The sequence below is a fragment of the Lipotes vexillifer genome, unplaced genomic scaffold (assembly GCF_000442215.2).
Source record: "Lipotes vexillifer unplaced genomic scaffold, Lipotes_vexillifer_v1.1 scaffold477, whole genome shotgun sequence".
In the NCBI taxonomy this organism is placed as follows: Eukaryota; Metazoa; Chordata; class Mammalia; order Artiodactyla; family Lipotidae; genus Lipotes; species Lipotes vexillifer.
Window position 1 is genome coordinate 419,334 of NW_006770652.1, and position 17,105 is coordinate 436,438.

Below are 17,105 nucleotides of genomic sequence, written 5' to 3' on the forward strand. Positions count from 1 at the left end.
GTATGACAGACTCTGTCATGTCCATCCATCTCACTGCAACTACTCAATTTTGTTTCTTTTTATGGCTGAAGAATATTCCATTGTATATATATGCCACATCTTCTTTATCCATTCATCTGTTGATGGACACTTAGGTTGCTTCCATGTCCTGGCTATTGTAAATAGAGCTGCAATGAACACTGTGGTACATGACTCTCTTTGAATGATGGTTTTCTCAGGGTATATGCCCAGTAATGGGAGTGCTGGGTCATATGGAAGTTCTAGTTTTAGTTTTTTAAGGAACCTCCATACTGTTCTCCATAGTGGCTGTATCAATTTACATTCCCACCAACGGTGCCAGAGCCTTCCCTTTTCTCCACACCCTCGCCAGCATTTATTGAGTGTAGATTTTTTTTTTCTTTTTGCGGTACACAGGCCTCTCACTGCCGTGGCCTCCCCCGTTGCAGAGCAGAGGCCCCGGACGCGCAGGTCCAGCGGCCATGGCCCACGGGCCCAGCTGCCCCGCGGCACGCGGGATCCTCCAGGACCCGGGCACGAACCTGCGTCCCCTGCATCGGCAGGCGGACTCCCAAACGCTGTGCCACGAAGGAAGCCCGTGTGTAGATTTTTTGATGATGGACATTCTGACTGGTATGAGGTGATACCTCATTGTGGTTTTGATTAGCATTTCTATAATGATTAGTGATGTTGAGCATTCTTTCATGTGTTGGTTGGCAATCTGTATAACTTCTTTAGAGAAATGTCTATTTAGGTCTTCTGCCCATTTTTGGACTGGGTTGTTTGTTTTTTTGATATTGAGCTGCATGAGCTGCTTGTAAATTTTGGAGGTTAATCCTTTGTCAGTTGCTTCATTTGCAAATATTTTCTCCCATTCTGAGGGGTGTCTTTTCATCTTGTTTATGGTCTCCTTTGCTATGCAAAAGCTTTGAAGTTTCATTAGGTCCCATTTGTTTATTTTTGTTTTTATTTCCATTTCTCTAGGAGGTGGGTCAAAAAGGATCTTGCTGTGATTTATCTCATAGAGTGTTCTGCCTGGGTTTTCCTCTAAGAGTTTGATAGTCTCTGGCCTTACATTTAGGTCTTTAATCCATTTTGAGTTTATTTTTGTGTATGGTGTTAGGGAGTGTTCTAATTTCATTCTTTTACATGTAGCTATCCAGTTTTCCCAGCACCACTTATTGAAGAGGCTGTCCTTTTCTCCACTGTATATTCTTGCCTCCTTTATCAAAGATAAGGTGACCATATGTGTGTGGGTTTATCTCTGGGCTTTCTATCCTGTTCCATTGATTTATATGTCTGTTTTTGTGCCAGTACCATACTGTCTTAATTACAGTAGCTTTGTAGTACAGTGTGAAGTCCGGGAACCTGATTCATCCAGCTCCATTTTTCTTTCTCAAGATTGCTTTGGCTATTTGGGGTCCTTTGTGCTTCCATACAAACTGTGAAATTTTTTATTCAAGTTCTGTGAAAAATGCCATTGGTAGCTTGATAGGGATTGCATTGAATCTGTAGATTCCTTTGGGTAGCATAGTCATCTTCACAATGTTGATTCTTCCAATCCAAGAATATGGTATATCTCTCTATATGTTTGTATCATCTTTAATTTCTTTCATCAGTGTCTTATAATTTTCTGCATACAGGTCTTTTGTCTTCTTAGGTAGATTTATTCCTAGGTATTTTATTCTTTTTGTTGCAGTGATAAATGGGAGTGTTTCCTTAATTTCTCTTTCAGATTTTTCATCAGTAGTGTATAGGAATGCCAGAGATTTCTGTGCATTAATTTTGTATCCTGCTATTTTACCAAATTCATTGATTAGCTCTAGTAGTTTTCTGGTGGCATCTTTAGGATTCTCTATGTATAGTATCATGTCATCTGCAAACAGTGACAGCTTTACTTCCTCTTTTCCAATTTTGATTCCTTTTCTTTTTCTTCTCTGATTGCTGTGGTTAAAACTTCCAAAACTATGTTGAATAAGAGTGGTGAGAGTGGACAACCTTGTCTTGTTCCTGATCTTAGCGGAAATGGTTTCAGTGTTTCACCACTGAGAACAATGTTGGCTGTGGGTTTGTCATATATGGCCTTTATTATGTTGAGGAAAGTTCCCTCTATGCCTACTTCCTGGAGGGTTTTTATCGAAAATGGGGGTTGAATTTTGTCAAAAGCTTTTTCTGCACCTATTGAGATGATCATATGGTTTTCCTCCTTCAACTTGTTAACATGGTTTATCACATTGATTGTTTTCCGTATATTGAAGAATCCTTGCACTCCTGGGATAAACCCCACTTGACCATGGTGTATTATCCTTTAAATGTGCTGTTCGATTCTGTTTGCTAGTATTTTGTTGAGGATTTTTGCATCTATGTTCATCAGTGATATTGGCCTGTAGTTTTCTTTCTTTGTGACATCCTTGTCTGGTTTTGGTATCAGGGTGATGGTGGCCTCGTAGAATGAGTATGGGAGTGTTCCTCCCTCTGCTATATTTTGGAAGAGTTTGAGAAGGATAGGTGTCAGCTCTTCTCTAAATGTTTGATAGAATTCACCTGTAAAGCCATCTGGTCCTGGGCTTTTGTTTGTTGGAAGATTTTTAATCACAGTCTCAATTTCAATGCTTGTAATTGGTCTGTTGATATTTTCTATTTCTTCCTGGTTCAGTCTCGGAAGGCTGTGCTTCTCTAAGAATCTGCCCATTTCTTCCAGGTTGTCTATTTTATTGGCATAGAGCTGCTTGCAGTAATCTCTCATGATCCTTTGTATTTCTGCAGGGTCAGTTGTTACTTCTCCTTTTTCATTTCTAATTCTATTGATTTGAGTCTTTTCCCTTTTTTTCTTGATGAGTCTGGCTAATGGTTTATCAATTTTGTTTATCTTCTCAAAGAACCAGCTTTTAGTTTTATTGACGTTTGCTAGTGTTCCTTCATTTCTCTTTCATTTATTTCTGATCTGATCTTTATGATTACTTTCCTTCTGCTAACTTCGGGATTTTTTTGTTCTTCTTTCTCTAATAGCTTTAGGTGTAAGGTTTGGTTGTTTATTTGAGATGTTTCTTGTTTCTTGAGGTAGGATTGTACTGCTATAAACTTCCCTCTTAAAAGTGCTTTTGCAGCATCCCATAGGCTTTGGGTCGTCGTGTTTTCATTGCCATTTGTTTCTAGGTATTTTTTAATTTCCTCTTTGATTTCTTCAGTGATCTCTTGGTTATTTAGTAGTGTATTGTTTAGCCTCCATGTGTTCTTTTTTTTTTTTTTTTACATCTTTATTGGAGTATAATTGCTTTACAATGGTGTGTTAGTTTCTGCTTTATAGCAAAGTGAATCAGTTATACATATACATATGTTCCCATATCTCCTCCCTCTTGCATATCCCTCCCTCCCACCCTCCCTATCCCACCCCTGTAGGTGGTCACAAACCACTGAGCTGATCTCCCTGTGCTATGCGGCTGCTTCCCACTAGCTACCTATTTTACGCTTGGTAGTGTATATATGTCCATGCCACTCTCTCACTTTGTCCCAGCTTACCCTTCCCCCTCCCCATATCCTCCATTCTCTAGTAGGTCTGTGTTTTTATTCCCGCCTAACCCCTAGGTTCTTCACGACATTTTTTTTTTCTTAGATTCCATATATATGTGTTAGCATATGGTATTTATCTTTCTCTTTCTGACTTTCTTCACTCTGTATGACAGACTCTAGGTCCATCCACCTCACTACAAATAACTCAATTTCGTTTCTTTTTTGGCTGAGTAATATTCCATTGTATATATGTGCCACATCTTCTTTATCCATTCATCCAATGATGGACACTTAGGTTGTTTCCACCTCCTGGCTATTGTAAACAGAGCTGCAATGAACATTTTCGTACATGACTATTTTTGAATTATGGTTTTCTCAGGGTATATGCCCAGTAGTGGGATTGCTGGGTCATATGGTAGTTCTATTTGTAGTTTTTTAAGGAACCTCCATACTGTTCTCCATAGTGGCTGTATCAATTTACATTCCCACCAACAGTGCAAGAGGGTTCCCTTTTCTCCACACCCTCTCCAGCATTTATTGTTTGTAGATTTTTTGATGATGGCCATTCTGACTGGTGTGAGATGATATCTCATTGTAGTTTTGATTTGCATTTCTCTAATGATTAATGATGTTGAGCATTCTTTCATGTGTTTGTTGGCAGTCTGTATATCTTCTTTGGAGAAATGTCTATTTAGGTCTTCTGCCCATTTTTGGATTGGGTTGTTTGTTTTTTTGTTATTGAGCTGCATGAGCTGCTTGTAAATTTTGGAGATTAATCCTTTGTCAGTTGCTTCATTTGCAAATATTTTCTCCCATTCTGAGGGTTGTCTTTTGGTCTTGTTTATGGTTTCCTTTGCTGTGCAAAAGCTTTGAAGTTTCATTAGGTCCCATTTGTTTATTTTTGTTTTTATTTCCATTTCTCTAGGAGGTGGGTCGAAAAGGATCTTGCCGTGATTTATCTAATTGAGTGTTCTGCCTATGTTTTCCTCTAAGAGTTTGATAGTTTCTGGCCTTACATTTAGGTCTTTAATCCATTTTGAGCTTATTTCTGTGTATGGTGTTAGGGAGTGTTCTAATCTCATACTTTTACATGTAGCTGTCCAGTTTTCCCAGCACCACTTATTGAAGAGGCTGTCCTTTCTCCACTGTACATTCCTGCCTTCTTTATCAAAGACAAGGTGACCATATGTGCGTGGGTTTATCTCTGGGCTTTCTATCCTGTTCCATTGATCTATATTTTGGTTTTTGTGCCAGTACCATAGTGTCTTGATTACTGTAGCTTTGTAGTATAGTCTGAAGTCAGGGAGCCTGATTCCTCCCGCTCCATTTTTCGTTCTCATGATTGCTTTGGCTATTCGGGGTCTTTTGTATTTCCATACAAATTGTGAAATATTTTGTTCTAGTTCTGTGAAAAATGCCATTGGTAGTTTGATAGGGATTGCATTGAATCTGTAGATTCCTTTGGGTAGCATAGTCATCTTCACAATCTTGATTCTTCCAATCCAAGAATATGGTATATCTCTCCATCTATTAATTTCTTTAATCAATGTCTTATAATTTTCTCCATACAGGTTTTGTCTCCTTAGATAGATATTTTATTTGTCTTTTGTCCTTTAGGTAGATATTTTATTGTATTTTATGGTAGATATTTGTCTCCTAGATATTTTATTCTTTTTGTTGCAATGGTAAATGGGAGTGTTTTCTTGATTTCACTTTCAGATTTTTCATCACTAGTATATAGGAATGCCAGAGATTTCTGTGCATTAATTTTGTATCCTGCTACTTTACCAAATTCATTGATTAGCTCTAGTAGTTTTCTGGTAGCATCTTTAGGATTCTCTATGTATAGTATCATGTCATCTGCAAACAGTGACAGCTCTACTTCTTCTGTTCCGATTTGGATTCCTTTTATTTCCTTTTCTTCTCTGATTGCTGTGGCTAAAACTTCCAAAACTATGTTGAATAAGAGTGGTGAGAGTGGAAAACCTTGTCTTGTTCCTGATATTAGTGGAAATGCTTTCAGTTTTTCACCATAGAGGATGATGTTGGCTGTGGGTGTGTCATATATGGCCTTTATTATGTTGAGGAAAGTTCCCTCTATGCCTACTTTCTGCAGGGTTTTTATCATAAATGGGTGTTGAATTTTGTTGAAAGCTTTCTCTGCATCTACTGAGATGATCATATGGTTTTTCTCCTTCAGTATTTTAATATGGTGTATCACGTTGATTGATTTGCATATATTGAAGAATCCTTGCACTCCTGGAATAAACCCCACTTGATCATGGTGTATGATCCTTTTAATGTTCTGTTGGATACTGTTTGCTAGTATTTTGTTGAGGAGTTTTGCATCTGTGTTCATCAGTGATATTGGCCTGTAGTTTTCTTTCTTTGTGACATGTTTGTCTAGTTTTAGTATCAGGGTGATGGTGGCCTTGTAGAATGAGTTTGGGACTGTTCCTTCCTCTGCTATATTTTGGAAGAGTTTGAGAAGGATAGGTGTCAGCTCTTCTATAAATGTTGGATAGAATTTGCCTGTGAAGCCATCTGCCCTGGGCTTTTGTTTGTTGGAAGATTTTTAATCACAGTTTCAATTTCAGTGCTTGTGATTGGTCTGTTCATATTTTCTATTTCTTCCTGATTCAGTCTTGGTAGGTTGTGCATTTCTAAGAATTTGTCCGTTTCTTCCAGGTTGTCCATTTTACTGGCATAGAGTTGCTTGTAGTAATCCCTCATGATCCTTTGTATTTCTCCAGTGTCAGTTGTTACTTCTCCTTTTTCATTTCTAATTCTGTTGATTTGAGTCTTCTCCCTTTTTTTCTTGATGAGTCTGGCTAATGGTTTATCAATTTTGTTTATCTTCTCAAAGAACCAGCTTTTAGTTTTATTGATCTTTGCTATCGTTTCCTTCATTTCTTTTTCATTTATTTCTGATCTGATTTTTATGATTTCTTTCCTTCTGCTAACTCTGGGGTTTTTTTGTTCTTCTTTCTCTAATTGCTTGAGGTGCAAGGTTAGGTTGTTTATTCGAGATGTTTCCTGCTTCTTAAGGTGGGCTTGTATTGCTATAAACTTCCCTCTTAGAACTGCTTTTGCTGCATCCCATAGGTTTTGGGTCGTTGTATCTCCATTGTCATTTGTTTCTAGGTATTTTTTAATTTCCTCTTTGATTTCTTCAGTGATCACTTCGTTATTAAGTAGTGTATTGTTTAGCCTCCATGTGTTTGTATTTTTTACTTTTTACAGATTTTTTCCTGTAATTGATATCTAGTCTCATAGCATTGTGGTCAGAAAGGATACTTGATATGATTTCAATTTTCTTAAATTTTCCAAGACTTGATTTGTGACCCAAGATATGATCTATCCTGGAGAATGTTCCATGAGCACTTGAGAAGAAGGTGTATTATGTTGTTTTTGGATGGAATGTCCTATAAATATCAATTAAGTCCATATTGTTTAATGTATCATTTAAAGTTTGTGTTTCCATATTTATTTTCATTTTGGATGATCTGTTCATTGGTGAAAGTGGGGTGTTAAAGTGCCCTACTATAACTGTGTTACTTTTCATTCCCCCTTTTATGGCTGTTAGCATTTGCCTTATGTATTGAGGTGCTCCTATGTTGGGTGCATAAATATTTACAATTTTTATATCTTCTTTTTGGATTGATCCCTTGATCGTTATGTAGTGTCCTTCTTTGTCTCTTGTAATAGTCTTTATTTTAAAGTCTATTTTGTCGGATATGAGAATTGCTACTCCAGCTTTCTTTTGTTTCCATTTGCATGGAATATCTTTTTCCATTCCCTCAGTTAGAATTTCATTTCTTAAAGCATCATTTCTCTTGAACATGCTCCCCCCCCCGACTTCCTATTAGATTTTCTGTGTTATAGAATTCCTTTCTAATTTTTAGCCTATCACCCCCAAATCAAGGTATTTGTCGAAACTTTTATTTTTTTTATTTATTTCATTTACTTATTTTGGCTGTGCCAGGTCTTAGTTGCAGGATGCGGGATGTTGGCTGAGGCATCTTTAGTCACGGCATGTGGACTTCTTAGTCGCCGCATGCACGTGGGATCTAGTTTCCCGACCGGGGATCGAACCTGTGTCCCCTGCATTGGGAGCAGGGTTTTACCCACTGGACCACCAGGGAAGTCCCTGTTGAAACTTTTTAAAGAGAAGCTATGTGAGTCTAATTGCCAAAAGATGTGAGAAAAAGAAATTGCAATGAAAGTCCAATGCTACCTTATGTTTCTTTTATGACTTTACTTTCTTAAGATCCAAATTAAGTGCTAATGGTTGTGCTTTTTAAAGAGACTGCTATACAAAGATTATTTTTCCTTTTTGGGTCCAGTGGATAGTTGTATCTAACTAATACAGCCAAGAGGAAACATGATGTAAGTACTATCTGAAATATTTCCAGGTCCCATTAGCAATTCAGTTATCGAGTCTTGTAGATTTCATTCCAATTCCTAGCATTCAGGCACCAGCACTGCACAATTTTTATTTATTTTGGATTCTCTTAGGTAAGTGTCCTTTGCAAGTACAAAATAAGAAATGACAAACTCATTGCTATTATCACCCATATTAAGTTAATATAGTGCCACTAACATCAAAATTACTTTCTAGTTATATAAAATGATCTCCATTCCCTATTTCTCATTTTTACCAATCTCTATAAAATCTCACATTTTGGAAATAAATAGAAAGACAAAAACAATTAATTGAGTTAAAGAAAGAGTTAAGAACTGAATGAAAATAGTGACAGACGCTGTCAAATAATTTAATATGAAAGCTAGTTATAGGCACACAAAGAGCACAGGCATCTGCTAAAGCACTGTGTCCCAGACATTTGGATTCATAGATAAGTACAATTTCAAAAAATAAGTTGCAAACCAATACAAGGTTCTAAGTATATGTTGTTTGTTTGCCAAGTAAAGATATTAAAACTAAAATTATCACTACTTTATCAACACTGGATCATGAAAGAAAAGTTAAAGAATATAACCTCTGAATAAACTAAAGAAATATATCATATAGTTTTGTAAAAAACTAACTATACCATCTCTGTTTACTAAAAAATCAGTGTAAACTTTATCATAGACCAATTGATCTTTATTAATCACATACAGTAAGAGAAACCTAGCCTGACTGCAGGAAGGTTTGGCAACCACCCAAAAGGCAGTATATGTAAATTAGAAGGAAGTATGTATCAGAGCATAATGGTGTTGATTCTCCTACCCCCTCTCCCTTCCTGATAATGGCTCCATTGAGATCCACAAGAGGATCCATTAAGAATGTTTTCTGATAGAGGCAAACTGAAAGAGAGAGGAAGAAGAGGAGCAAATGAAAAGAATCAAAGGAAGAAAATGAGGTAGAACTGAAAACAAACGTCTAAGATACAGAATGAAGGTTGGTTCCCAAACTTTTGATTATTTTTAACTTCCAAATACAAATGATCATATCATGCAGGTATGAGAATAACAAATGAGATCAAGATGAACACCTATCCCTTCCACAAATTCAGGAACACTATTCAAGTATGCCTCCAGCACTGCTTCCTAGCATTCTTGCTATTTCCAGTATCCTGGCCAAGTATTCCACCATTCTTTCCACTTTATTCAAGGTGGTAACCCAGATTAAAGAACACGAATAACTAAAGTGGCTGTTTTTATTCCTATTAATATGAGGCACATATTTTACTACCTTCCCTACATTTTACATTAAGACCTTTACAGGGCACTTTGTCTTTAGTATGTTTTCTTATTTTTTTCTTACTTAATTATTTCTTCTGGGAACAAGATATTTATGACAAAAGCAAAACAATCCACAAGTATAAAGTAAAGATTCTGCATCAACAGTAATGATCCAGTGTGTATGTATGTTTTGATACCTTGGAATCTAGTAATTTTCTTATGGGAACAACTTCATATTAATATGGTTCTGATCCCCACAGATGAGACACCTTTCAACTGTGAATCTCCTTAGCACTTGTTAGCCTGTATCAGGATTCTAATATTTTATATTACAATCTCGTGATTTCTGTGCTTATCTTACCTCCATACTATATAAAAAAACTACATGAGGGAACAGACTAGTTCTTACTCATTTCTGCATCTCTGCTGATAGGTATTCCTTGTATATATTTGAGTTGAATCTTTCCGCAAGACCCCTATTAAATGAAAGCCATTAAATTCCATTAGACCAAATCTTCTTAAGCAAGCACATGTTGCCCCATTACCACAGCATTAGAAGTTCTTACTCATTCCCCTGTCACTGCATAGCACTCTGTGAAGAAGCTAACACTAGACCCTCATTACGTGCCCTGAACTATCTCGCAATTCCCACATAGTGCTTTTTTTTTTTTTTTTTTAATGTGAGAGTACGTTCATTAATTTCTCAAGGCCTAGTTAGCTTCAAACTCAACATAGTACTTCAAATACTGTGGACATCATATGAATCAAGGTTTTATGGCAACAGGACAAAACCAGATCTATTGCACAGCTTAATCCGGTGGCTTTGATGGACCCCAAATGATTGTTCTTCACATGTCCTCATTCCTTCTAGCCCTGGGGGTAATCTTCAGAAACAATGCAAGTGTAAAGATTGAACCACTTACATTCAAACGCAAGCCTAGGATTTTATCTAGATAAACAGGTGTGGTATTTTCTGACAACATTTACAGAATAATGTTTGTAACAATGTAATTTCATTGTATGATAAACATCAATTTAGCATAAAAAACAAATTCAAACTTGTCACCATTTTCACCTTGTTTCAGTTGAACTGGCCTTGTTCAGATAAGCAAGCCTATCTTTTACAAAAACAACAGTTTATAGATCAAGTGTGTGAAATTGGGTATGTGTGTGTGTAGAATTATACTGCCTACTCTCATAATTTTATACTGTCACACTGCACATACGGTTTGCAAGCTTACTTTATCTGAATCCTTCTGAATCTATTCTCCATGCTATTAAACTGAGCACATTCCACATCGTTCAAAAGTAATTACATTTTTGTCTAGAGTGTAGGAGAATGCTCCTTCTAAACAATGAAATTCTCATTATTAGAACTGGCACAATAACCGTACTCGTGTTAACAACAGTATGCATTATACCATCACAATAACTTAGGCTAAGTTTGATGTACAAAGGTAAGCGGAAATTTGAAAGCTTATAAAAACCACCATATAAAAATAGGAATCTTTACCATACTATAATTAAGGTCCTATTCTGTGACTTATTTTTAAATAACACATGCAGTTTTCTCTTTTCCTTCTTAAGTTTTCTGAACAGTAGTTCACACATAAAATTATCCTAGTCAAACATCGAAAATGCATTACTAACAACTGTCAGATTGTAAGCAAAATTTATATAAAGGTTATTTCAAGACACAGCTATCATATAGCAATTAAAATTATATTGGGTAAATAAAGAATCCTAGGAGTTGACAGTGAGCCTGAGCAAGTAAAAGCCTCTCTCTGTCGTGTGCACTGAATGAATTCTTTTCAGGGTTTAAGTGTTTAAGGTTGCATTTCATATACTGGAACCTTGCTATAATTTTATACTTGGCTCTCAGTTATATGTCCAGCTTCTATAGAAGATCAACTTAAAAAGACACCTTTTTCTCCATCTGCTGGACTTTACAAAGAAACTGACTCACATTGAATGTTGCTTTGTGATAACTATTGACCCTGCAGTGTTTAAACACATTAACATTAAGATACATCAACTTATTAAACCTAATCAATGTATCATATACCCAGAGTTCTTTAATAATACCAGGAAAATCTTATCAATATAAGCAATAATTGAGATAACAGAATATATTATAGCATCACATTTCCAAATCCACTGGATCTTTAAATGCTAAAAAATTCTACGCAAACATAGTATTTATTTCATTTGAAATTCAGCTGTCTGTAGAGAGAACAACCCAAGTTATTTTTTAATACTGTATTCTTAAAATAAATAACTGTATGCTTTAAAAATCAATCTTGGGAAGCAGCCACTCTGCGGTTATACAAAACTGTTCACTCAACTCAACAGGAACTTGAATCAAAAGAGAGTTTGGTTGAGATAAAAGAAAACATTTTATGGGGGAAAAAAAATAAAACTGATTATTCAGTAACCACAGGTGGTCAAGACTTTCATTTCACATCACATTTGACAGTAGAACAACCATCTAACCAGCAGAAGTAGCATGCAACCAGACAAAACGAGAACCAGCATGGCTACCATAGAGTCCCCTGGCTGCCTCTCATGCTGCTACTTGATTTCTCTTCAGACTTACTCTGTTTCCTTCTGGTGCTCATAAATAATCACATTGACTGACATGAGGAAATGTTCTGGATAGTCCTCTGCATCATGAAATAAATCCATCTATATCAGAACTATCATTAAAAATGAGCCAGGGGGCTTCCCTGGTGGCGCAGTGGTTGAGAGTCCGCCTGCCAATGCTGGGGGCACGGGATCGTGCCCCGGTCCGAGAAGATCCCACGTGCCGTGGAGCTGCTGGACCCGTGAGCCTTGGCTGCCGGGCCTGCGCGTCCGGAGCCTGTGCTCCGCAACGGGAGAGGCCACAACAGTGAGAGGCATTATAGTGTCTCTTGCTTGTCTCTGAAACTCTGAAGTGACAGCCTCCAAACTCATGTTAAAAAAAAGAGGCAGAGGGGACAAGAAGGGTAGATTTGCCCTTCATAAACATAAAGCCCAGGGCTGCATTTCCACTCAGGTCATAACCAGACTTGCCAACCTTGCCTTTTAGCTTTCTGAAGATTATATGGGAAGCAAATGCTGCTATCAATTGCTTGGCAAAATTATGAGAGCTTCAGAGAAGGCCCAACAGAATCAGTCTTTTTCATATTTATAATTATGTGTCTCAATCTTATATTGATTAGAAATCTGACAGTATTTTATAATTATGGCATTATTATAATTATATATATAATAGTTATATAATATATATAACTATATATGTTATAATTATAATTATCTGACAGTATTTTTATGTGTATAATCTGCTTACGAAAGTTCATCTATAGTGCATTCTGAACAGTGAGTATAGAAGGAACAGAAGGACTTGTAGTATTTACACCAGTTACAGCTGTTTGGGGAGTTACTCTTACTTAGCTTATTTCTCCAAAATATTAAGGCAAAAAACACAACTTCAGAAAGGAAGAACTACATCTTTATCTGACCCAATTCCAAACCTTAACACTTGCATACCCTGAATATGAACATAGGACCCTAATTTCCCAAAATCTTTATATGGCAACAGCCATGAGATGTACAGAACTTCTATCTCAGGAAATATTTTCTAACCTAAATTTTATACTGAAAGCATTTCTCTATAACTTCAAGTCATCATTAAAGGGACTACTCAAAAGTTTTACTTTGTCTCTAAACTACGTGGGCAATACAAAATGTAGACCTCTCAACACCTCTCTTTGGAGTATGAATGTCACGCATAAACCAGCAATGAAATCTGGAAAGCTGTTTTTTTTTTTTTCCATAAGTTGAACTCTATGATATAAAAACCATGAAACATTCTCTCTGTTTTCAAAGATATTGAATAGGAAAACAAATAAAGAATGTATTTTACTATTGAAAATAAAAGGACTTGTTATGTGAATATGACAACTGCCTAGTATCCAGAAAAAAATACAAAGAATGTGTTGAATAACAATTCTATGAATGTATTCAATCATTTTGATAAATGGGTAAAATATACCTTAATCAGCTTAATAGCTGAATATATCATGACTATTGTAACATACTTTCTACACAGTAGTAGATTCTACTTTAGTTCTAAAATTTCTAGAAAATCAGCATATTCACCATGAATAACACCTTAACAACTTTGTTCAAAACATATTTCCTACTTAATCGTCCATATAAACTCTGCCATTTAATCAGTACTCATAAATTAAGTATCTATTATATGCTAGGTATCAGAACTACAAATGTGTATGTGCGTGTGTATGACTGTGCCTTTAAGGAGAAATACAGTGAGTAGAAAGCCAAACATGTAAACACATAAATTATAATACAGACCATGAGAAAAGCTATAAACAAGTACCATGGATAAAAGAATAATGCAGCAACCATTCTGCCTTGGGAAGTCAGTGAAAGCACCTAAAAAGAAGCAATTTTGAACTCAGTCTCGTGGGAGAAACACAATTCACCAGGACTGTAAAATATGAAAAAGAGTTTTCCAGCTAGAAAGAATAAGTATGTGTCATTTGAGGTCACCTGGTATGTTTATGAACATATATGAAAATCTTTGCATGACTGAAGCACTGGGTCTATGGCAGGATGTGGCCGAAGAGGAGACAAAAGCCATATTTTGGTGCTGGTCTACATAGAGAGTTTCATGCTAAGATAGTTTTAGACTAAACCCTGTAGGCAACAAGGACATACACTAGCTTCCAAAGCGGGATAAATAATCCAACTCTTTTCTCAGGGAAAGAAGTCTAGTGGAAGTTGAAAGGAAGACTGGAAAGAGGAGAGGCTGGAAGTTTGAGATCATATAGGAGACTCTTCAACTGTTAGAGATGAAAAGCTGGTGGAATCAAGAAACTTTTGAGGCAGAAACAAATTTAGAAGCCAATTAGATATATAGTAAGAGAAAATATCAGTGCTGATGTCACTAAAACTAAGTTAAACCAGTTGTATACCAAGTGTATTAACTTCAAGAACAGTAGATCTTAGTCTTTTTTGGGCTACAGATCTACTTGAGAATCTGGTGAAAACCGAAACCCTACTCACATGTGTGCACATACAGAATTCTCCAGTCATCTTCAGGAGATCCACAGACCAGAGTTAAGAACTTCTCTCCTAGATAAAGCTGCTTGAGGAAAGGAGTTGTGCCTTATGCAAATCTATTTCCATAGTGCACAAGAGAAAACTTGGTACAAAGTAGGCAGTTCACAGGTTTCATTTAGTTAAACTGAATTCTCCATTACAAACTGAATGATTTCATTTCCACTAACATCCTGCATCACAGCATCCACTCATGCCAACTATAGTATGTAATTTAATATACTTTTCTCATACCCATCCTTGAGTATTTAAGATAATTTCTTCTTTATCTTTCTGGTATTCTTCTAGTAATAATTATTTATATTCACTCCTTTAAGTGTGTGTGTTTCTGTTTATAGCAGTAGTATAGGAAAACCAAACCAAGAAGCACTCTCCAGAGGGTACTCCCTGAAAGAAGGCAATGGTCAAAATATTGAGAGGGGAAAAGCATGAGCACTGATGCAATGTCAAACGGGGAATGCAACCTCTCTACCCTGTTGAGCTGCATACTACCATTTCCCCCCTTTCTTTTCCTAGTTTAACCTTTGTGAGAGGAGGCAAAGAAGTTATATCACTGCACGTGACTAACATGAATTCACAGTAGAGGGAAAAAAAGGAGGAATTACGGATTTAATTTACCAAATAAGAGATGATCAGAAAATTAAATATGTGTGTACTCTTGTGAAGAGCTTATAATGTTTATAAGCATGGAATCCAAAGCCAGACTGCCTGGGTAAACCCTGGTTCTCCCACTTACTAGCTGTGATCTGGAGCAAACTATTTAAACCTCACTGTTGCCTCAGTTTCCTCCTCATCTGTAAAGTGGGATTAATGATAACACTTCATTGAATTATTGTGAAGGTTAAACGAGTAATATATGTCACGTGCTTGAAACAACACATCTGTAAAAGCGCTGTATAAGTGTTAGCGAAAACATTATTTTTGGTAAGAAAATTCTGGCACACAGTCAAAAATACCCAGAGAAATTCTGACCTATGAGGCTTAAAATGTTGAATGGAAGTAGTTAAATCTAATGTGAATTATCGAAGAACAGTGTTTATTTCCCAGATATTAGAAGATAATCTGATTCTTCTTGCTGATTTAATTCCACATTGCATATGTAATGCAATGACATACACAAGTGGGCATATTTCAGTACCGAACATGTTTATGATGTGTAATAATTTCCTAGAGAAGGCCAAAAAAACAAAAAACAAAACAAAACAAAACCAAAGGATTTAACAGGATCAGAGCTGTTCTTAAAGGTGTGAGGATGTGTGATGAAATATTTTTGTTGGTGTGATCTGGTTCAGATTAACAGCACTGACCTCCTTGAAGTAGAAGGGCCACAAAAAATGTGACATCCACCCAAGAAGCCATGTTGAAAAGGCGAGGGTGGCTTTACTGACACCTAAGTGCCCTGCTACCTTGCTGGCACGCTGATTCTATGCACTTAAGTTCCAAAGAAGAACCTAAAGGCCTCATTTAGTCGTCTGTGGGTCTGCTGTTTAAGGTTCAGCCAAAGATGCTATGCTGCCTTCTTCCCTCTCCTCCATGAAACCACAGCTTCATAATCCTCTGCAGTGATCCAGACCCCAGGATGAAGGGCCAGATAAATTATCCTGAGCTCCAAATTCTAGAATAGGAGGTACCAGGGAATTACTGCATTATCAGAGCAACAGAGTGAATGAGACTGAGTTAAAAATTAGTGCAGTAACATTAGAAAAGTATTGTCTCTTTGAAACACATTCTTCTGTAATATTCCCAGTACTGTAAGAAACACTGGAATCCAATCTGGGCAAAGCAGAAATTGAAAAAGCACTGATTTATCATGGTGGAAATGTTCAAACTATGTTGCAGCTTTATCTGGAAAAATATTTTCCTAGAAATATTATGATACCTAACTTTCATGAGGACTAATTTTAAATGTGTTACTTTAACATTATTCTTATATTATGTTTTTCCCCTAATTAAGTTGGGAGTGCCTCAAAAGCAGAATTCTTGAAAAACAAAATCAAAGCAAAACAAAACAAAACAAAAATAGCCTATTTATACTCCCTACTGGAATCAATTTACTTATTAAGAATTTTAAGATGTTAGGAGTGAATCTTGTGTATGGCTATTAAGTAGATGATAATTACAAAGCCTAGGACTGAAGCTAAACTACTAGAGGGGTAGACTGGTCACAAAGTGAGTGTAGGCACAATAGACCGTGAGAAACCTACCATTGTATTGTGCTGAGAAGTGGGAGTCCTATGGCCACAAGTCTCTTGCGTCAGCAGAGAAACTGGCTGAAATTCCTCAGAGTGAGGCTTGTTGGGAAAACTCACATGCAAGGGAAGGTGAAAGGCTGGGAGCCCGTCACTCTCCTCTTCTTCCACTTTCTGTCTGCTTGTCACCATGGCTACCTCTCCATCTGCTTCCCCATACGGAGAGGCTGGTCGCTTGGAAGACATCCTGGAAGGAACAAAAGAGGAGAAAATAATGAAACCTCCACATAAATCCTTAATGCCGTTATTGTGTGGTTAGGGGCCATTGTAACAGAAATGCCTTTTTGTGCTGGCAGAGAGCAGGAAACCATCCAAATACCACTGCAAAGCACACGCAATCAGAAACAATGGCCAAGCAGGTAGCAACAGAACAGTGCTTGTTTGTTGTAAGAATAATACACTAATATAGCACTCTCTTGTATTCTGGCTTCTTAAACAAGAGAATTCACCTAAGAACACTGCATAATGAAAGACTGTTCCATTTTAAAGGAAAGAAAAATACCCATCTCATTTTACACTTTGATAGACCTTATT

General features: G+C 36.8%; 1 protein-coding gene across 3 annotated transcripts in view; it reads right to left on the reverse strand.

Moving 5' to 3' along the window:
* The window catches only part of SOX5 (SRY-box transcription factor 5), a 349,622-nt gene extending 332,865 nt beyond the window's left edge, over positions 1-16,757 (reverse strand). For 2 of the 3 annotated variants that reach the window (XM_007446268.1, XM_007446270.1), the window contains exon 1: positions 16,527-16,757. In XM_007446268.1, coding sequence (XP_007446330.1) covers positions 16,527-16,757 — 231 coding nt within the window. The remainder of the gene's footprint in view (positions 1-16,526) is intronic. The other variant, XM_007446269.1, reaches the window with a different exon arrangement.
* Between the last annotated feature and the right edge of the window lie 348 nt (positions 16,758-17,105).